The sequence below is a fragment of the Lolium perenne genome, chromosome 2, assembly GCF_019359855.2.
Source record: "Lolium perenne isolate Kyuss_39 chromosome 2, Kyuss_2.0, whole genome shotgun sequence".
Classification (NCBI taxonomy): Eukaryota; Viridiplantae; Streptophyta; class Magnoliopsida; order Poales; family Poaceae; genus Lolium; species Lolium perenne.
In genome coordinates this window covers 273329397-273336159 of record NC_067245.2, presented here as the reverse complement: position 1 = coordinate 273336159, position 6763 = coordinate 273329397, and the positions used below count along the sequence as shown (strand labels likewise).

Genomic DNA, 6763 nt, shown 5'->3' with positions numbered 1-6763 from the left:
ACATCCTAGCCAAGGAATTACGAGAAAGCAAGGTTGTAGTATTCTGTTTTCTGTGGCGCAATGCCTTTGCCCCTGGTTAGGGTTGCATTTTGCAAGCAGGTGCACATAATTTCTAGAAAGCTAAATTAGCATTAAGGCCTCTTTGTTAATAAATGACACAGTTCAAAGATCTGGGATACACTTCTTTCAAAAAGGGATGAAATTAGAAATGAGTTTAACTTGTTTGCTTCGCAGGATCAAAAGCCATATACAAGGTACGAGGTCTATTCACTATTTTGCACACAATCAAAAGAAAATGTTTCTCTATGGACTGCCAATTCTTCTCTTTCTACTATTCACTGGTTTTTGAAAGCCTGCAAATCATCCCTGCAATTCCTAAGACATGAGTACAAACTATGAAATGGTTTGACTTGGCCAATGCTCTCAATAGCAAAGAAAGAAAGTAAACCTATGCGAGCAAATGCATTTCATGTCAGTTCAAATACCATCTCGTCCCAACAAAGACATTACAATACTAGGAGCTAGGAGCGTTGCGCGACTTGACCGCACAGGCCAGAGGTTTGGGCATCGACGGGTTCTTCCTGTCGCGCGAACCCCCGTCAGGCCTCGCGGCCGCAGCCGCCCGCACGGACAGCGCGAGCACGTCCAGATCCGACGGCTCCGTCCTCCTACACATCGCCGGCGGCTCCCGCCGCGCGACGTGCCTCTCGTCGTCTTCCTGCTCCTCGTCCTCCTCGTCGCCGTTCTCCTCCTCGTCCCCATCCTCGGGCGAGCGCGACCTCTTGCTCCCGATCGCGACGCCGAACAGCATCGGCTTCCCGCCGGGCCTCTCCCCCTCCTCCCCGCCGTGGTCGTACATCGAGACGAGGTGGCGCACGCCGTCGCAGACGCGGCGCGCGCGCGCGAGCTCCCGCGCCAGCCTCGCGTTCTCACGCCGCAGCCACGCGTTCTCCTCCTCCAGCTCGGCCACCGCGCCGCTCGCCCCCGTCGCCGGCCCGACCGGCGGCGGCGACGAGGAGACCGCGGGATCCCCGCTGGAGCTCGTCGGCGTGGGCGAGATCGGTATCGCTGTCGGCAGCATCGCCGGCGCCGGCAGCCCGGCGCCGATCCCCTTCCGCCTCTGTATCGCCCCGAGCAGGTGCTTCTGCCCTCGCCTGAAGCAGTCGTTGGCGAACTCCCACCTGTCGATCCCGACCTTCCTGAATCCCTGCACAAACAAACACCGAATCAGATCTATCAAACCAAACCAACCAAACGGGAGAGAAGGTAGAGGGACGCACGTAGGTGTTGAGCTGCCGGACGAAGGAGGCGAAGTTGCTGTGCTTGAAGTTCCTGGGCAGGAGGTCGCGCTCGAACTCGGCGCGCCGCCACACCACGAACGCCGTGCCGGACTCGTTCCAGGAGATGGTGTCGTCCGTCCCGGGGTCGTCGACCATCGCGTACGTCTTAATGAGGAACGGCGGCGCCGGCGGCGACGCCATTAAGCACCTAGAGGTTGGTTGGGTAGGAGTTGTCGCCAGAGGAGGAGATGATGGGAGGATGCGGTTTACAAGGAAGGAATGGTCGAGAAATGGGGATTTCGTGACGGGGTAGGTTTTGGATGGGGGCGAGAAGCATCCAGCTGGTTCTGGAAGGTTCCGAGCCTTTCTCTACTCGGCCCCACGTGGTGCTGTTTCTGGAGACGGGCTGAGCTGTGGCTTTGGAGAAGACGGGCTGAGATACAGCCTCGCGGCAGCCCAGTTAGTTTATGGGAAGATTAATTAGTGAACGGTCGCTTGTTTGGGTTAGAGAGAGACAGGGTCGGCCCTATGTTTTTCGGGGCCCTTGGACGAAGTAGACAAAAAGGCCCCTTGAGGCTAATATATGCCTACTTTCAGTTTATACACATATTTTCGATAGAAATAAAAATAATAAAATGGTTGAAAAATATAATAAGTGTTTTCTCAAATTTCCCCAATAAAAACAATAAAAGTGTATACAAATAATGATATGCAACTGAAACATTTGGATCGCAATCGACTGAAATACTTATTTAAAGCACCCTTTGCGATTCAATAAACTTATTGGCTAGCTTTCTCTTTCTCTTTTTCGCAGTACACGGCATTTATTTTGGCATTCTAACACCTATAACAATGAAGGAATATACATCAAATTAAAATGCTAATTATTAAGAGAGTAAATCATGGATTGGATAAAAAAAATAGATTGAAGATTTAATCATCTGCTTACAGAGGGGCAGGACGGCAGGTTGCCAATCGACGAGCGGTTGACTGGGCGAAGCAATCGGCCAGCAAGGAGGGCGGTTGAGCGAGGCGATCGACGAGATGCAGAGACGAGGAAGACTTACGAACTGGCGATTGTCTATATTCTTTTTCCCAAGGAAATCGATCGAGGCAGGGCCGAACCTTGGCCACGCGTACTGGTAGCCTCTTGGTTTTTTCAAGGGAACCAATTCGTTCCTGACTAATGAAGATCATGCATACTGGTGGTCTCGTGGAAGACATCCGATGGGAGCTGGACCAATCGGGGACTTGCTGTCTGGCTTCAGTACTTCTTCCATCTTTTTCTTAGGCTAGCCATAGTGCTAGTATCATAAGGAGTATCATGCATGCCACCTAGGTAAAAATTTGATGTGGCGCTATAATTAATGAGGAGAGATATGCTAGTGCTATCATAATATAATACTGTATCATAGCATGTGAAACTAGAAAATTTAATGTCAAATACATCATATACACACAATTGCATTGAGATTCTACAAATAATTAAATATCATGAGATTATGATACTACTAGATGATACTAACCACTATAGGGGTAGTATCATAGACTTGTATCATATGAATGATACCACTATATGATACTTTGCACTATGGCCAGCCTTAGTGGGCATATTGACTTGTATTAATTCTTTTCAGCTCATAGTATAGAGAAGCTCCGATCCTGGGCCCCTCCCCACCTGGGCCCTTGGCGGCCGCCCATGGCTGCCATGGGTCAGGGCCGGCCCTGGAGAGAGACCGGTTGGATGACTTGCGTCAGTGCACAGTACAAGAAGCCGGGAAGGAGAAGAAGGTGGACAGAAAGAAAGCGAGCACAATTGGAGGTAACAGGTGTCTCCTGTTTTCGTACAAAATCCTTATTATGGATCTAATGACCGCCTCAATGTTGAATTCACTGTGATGACTTAGAGCAATACTATGTTTGTCGGGGTGGTGGCACTGAATCATGGGGAAGTGGCAACCCTATGAGGTGGGGTCAGGGCTCGACAAGGTGTTGGTGATGACCTGGTTCCATCCAGGTGGCGGAGTTTATTGGGCCATACAATATGGCATGCAACGAGCCGCTATGTCTTGTATGAGGGGGTTGCGGCTTTGGGTGCTCGCGCGGAGAAAGGAAACAAATAAAAACCAAAACCAGATGTGATAATCTTATCGATCCCTCTAGTATAATTGTATTCCTTTCTTGGGATAAAATATTCCTGCTATCTCCTCTTAGTTTGCTCGGGTCGGTCGGATATGTCTTTTCCTCCCCAAATTATCTATGCTCATTTTGTTTAAGCGAGCTAGATCCTAACAACAACAAACATTCACTCTCCTCTCCCGAAATTACGTTGCTCACTTTGTTTAAGCAGGCTAGATCCTAGCAAAAACCTCAAACATTCACTCTTATTATTGTTTCTTGTTCAAGGCCTTGCTCGTTACTTACTGAAGATAGATATATTTTCTCCCTCTTTTTATAGTACATATCTACAACCGCTCCTTGCCAGAAAGATTTCTCTCTCTCGTTATTGGAAGATGGAAGAGAGGGGCAAAGAGAGAGAATATGTTAAACCTACCACTTATAGTTCAACTTTCAGTAAATTCTCCTCCGCAAAAAAAAAACTTTCAGTAAATTATATACCTATACCTTCTGGGCAACAATGCAGAGGGAGCCGAACAAAGGGATGTGGGAGGTATTCTCATAAAGTGCACATCTATTCCATGTGTAAATCATCTATATATTAAAGAAAAGCTATTGATATTCATTTACTAGTAGCACAAATCCTATACTTCTTCCTTGAAATGATTCCAATACGAATCCTTTTCAACGACCTAGTGATCTTACCTTCTTCGAGCCCAAGTTTCGGAAGTTGCTTTGGCAAACCTAACATGGAATAAATACCTAGGGATCTTGGCAAATTTCTACTCAGTTCATATGAATCGGGATAGCTGAAAAATAGTGTGACTGTGCCATTTTATTAGAAAGACATGGTTTATTTTTGACTTTACCTCCCGAGATAGTAAGTATATTGAGGATACTCAAAATCGTGTTCTAGGAGTCAACTAGGAGGTCACCGGGACGCCAACCAAGCCAACTAGGAGGTCACCCTCCAAGAGTAACAAGCTCACGGTCTCTCACTCGAACTAATTGTGGTGGAGAGCTCAACACTATGCAATGATGCAAAGCAAGAACACTAGAGGTGTTCAAATCTTTCACACTCAAATCCCACCAAAGCAACAAAAGCTAGGATGAGATTAGAGAGGAAGAACAAAGAGGAAATCAACAAATGACTCCAAGATCTAGATCTAAAGAGTTCCCCTCACTTAGAGGAGAGATGGATTGGTGGGGATTGTAGATCTAGATCTCCTCTCTTAGATCCCTTAAGAATGAGCAAGAATCATGGGGGAATCAAGAGATAGGGCAAGTTCTTCAAAGGCAACAATGGAAGAGAGAGAGTGTAAGAACTTCTCCAGCCCAAGGTGGAAGAAGGCCTATTTATAGCCCAAGGCCAAAATCTAACCGTTGGGGAAGGTTCAGCACAGCACAGTCGAGGAGGCCGGTCAACCGGGCCTGGGACCGGGCTGTCCGGTGCAGGGGCCGGTCAGACCGGACCACAGACCGGAACAGTCGGTCCAAACCGGACTTGGCGCCGGGCCTTGACCGGGACGGGTCCTTGTCGCGCAGTACATGGCTTCCGGATGGCACCGGAGCAGGAGACGGTCCGCGCCGGGGCAGCCGGTCCAGGGGCCGGTCCGACCAGACGTGTGGCCGGACCAGGCCGGTCCAGACCGTGCCAAACGCCGGGCTAGAACCGAGCGAAGGGGAAACTCCCCTGGATGGTGCCCGGTGTGCACTGGTCCAGGGGCCGGTTGGAACCGGGCCATCCGGTGGGACGGCCGGTCACGCCGGGCGAGGTACCGGGCCAGTAGGAAAATATGTTATACAAAAACTGTGATAACTTTTGTGTCCGGGCTCTGATTGATATGAAACCAATATTGTTGGAAAGATAACGACGAATAGAACCCCAACAAAAATGGAAATATGGAGACTCTTCACATGATATTTTTAGATGATTTTAGAGAGGGAGTCTCCCACCGTCAAGAAACGGTGAAGACGTCCAAACTCGAAAACGCAATAGAAGATGCATGCGGATTCCGTTTTTGATGAACTTGGGCTTGTTGTAAAGCTAGCAACAAGCTCAAGAACCTCTCACAGAGAAACACCAAGAAGTAATAGGGATATGCAAGTATGCGAAGGGTTGAGCTCCCTAAGACGATGTGATCAAGTTACCCAACCGAAAGCCCCTCTTGATAGTGCGGCTATGTATCCTATAATCCGGTCTCCCAACAACCACCTTGAGACCGGTAAAAGGAAAACCTAGCAAGGCCATACCTTTGCCTTGCGCATCCCTCTTGAACTTGATGATAACTCTTCAAGCTTCACTCAAGCCGGAATGCCTCACTTGATCATTGTTGCTTCGTGAAGACTCACAAATGCTTCCTCATACACCATGATGGGAAAGCTCCATTGATGCACATCTTCACATGTCCATTATCACCAAATGGACGGCAAGCTTCAAGCATGTGATCCTCTTGAGATTCTCATCTTGAACTTGTCCAACTCGACCTTGATGACGATCACCACTTGATGTCATCCTCTCATGGGCTATATGAGATCTCACTTTTGATGCATGCTGTAATAACCCAGAACATAGGAACAACGAAGGGTAAATTTAGAAATGGGATGTGCATTTCATCGCAAAACGGGGGAAATTTTCGCGCCTTATTGCAACTAAACCTAAGAGGGATCGAGGTTCTCTCTCATTTTGCACTTAGGGTTAGGCAATGTGAGTTAAGGAAATTTCGACATGATCTCTTTTGTATCTTGTTACTTTGGGGAATGATTGCATTTGATAAGTGTTAAACATTTAAATATAAACATCACACAATATAAACAATGAATTTAAAATTCAAACACAAGATATAAATTCAAATCATCTTGAATTTCAAAGTGAATATCAAATACAATATTTAATTCAGAATATAAATATTACATAAAGCAAAAGCTCATAAACAAAAACTTGGGCTTTATTGATACACAAAACAAATTACAAAGTCTTTACATTATTCTTGATACAAGAATTAAGGAATAATAAACAGAAATGAAAAAGGAAAATTACAAGGTTGTTCTAAACTAAAACCTAAACTAAATGCCTTGATGAATATCTTCTGGTCATATTCAACTTCAAACCTGCAACATAAATCACAAGTGCTAAACCAGAATGTAAGTGTTAGCAATTTCAGTTTGGACAGTTAACACAAAACACAGAAATTCAGTTTGGACAAAGGAAAGCATCACATCGCACACTTGTGCTTGTCCGAATTCCGGGACAGCACAAGATAAGACCAGGCAGACCAAAACTGAGCAGCCACAGGGGCTCAAGTTTCAGCATATGAAGGCTGTTGCTAACCAAGCAACAGCAAGGCAATGCAAGGGGTGAGTCA

General features: G+C 46.8%; 1 protein-coding gene across 1 annotated transcript; it reads right to left on the bottom strand.

Moving 5' to 3' along the window:
• Nucleotides 1–438: 438 nt before the first annotated feature.
• Nucleotides 439–1682, bottom strand: LOC127335892 (heat stress transcription factor B-2a). Its single transcript, XM_051362624.2, has 2 exons — nt 1281–1682; nt 439–1207 (listed from the first exon to the last, which is right to left on the bottom strand). The coding sequence occupies exons 1-2, from the start codon at nt 1479–1481 to the stop codon at nt 515–517; spliced, it is 894 nt and encodes a 297-aa protein (XP_051218584.1). The 5' UTR covers nt 1482–1682; the 3' UTR covers nt 439–514.
• Nucleotides 1683–6763: the final 5081 nt, after the last annotated feature.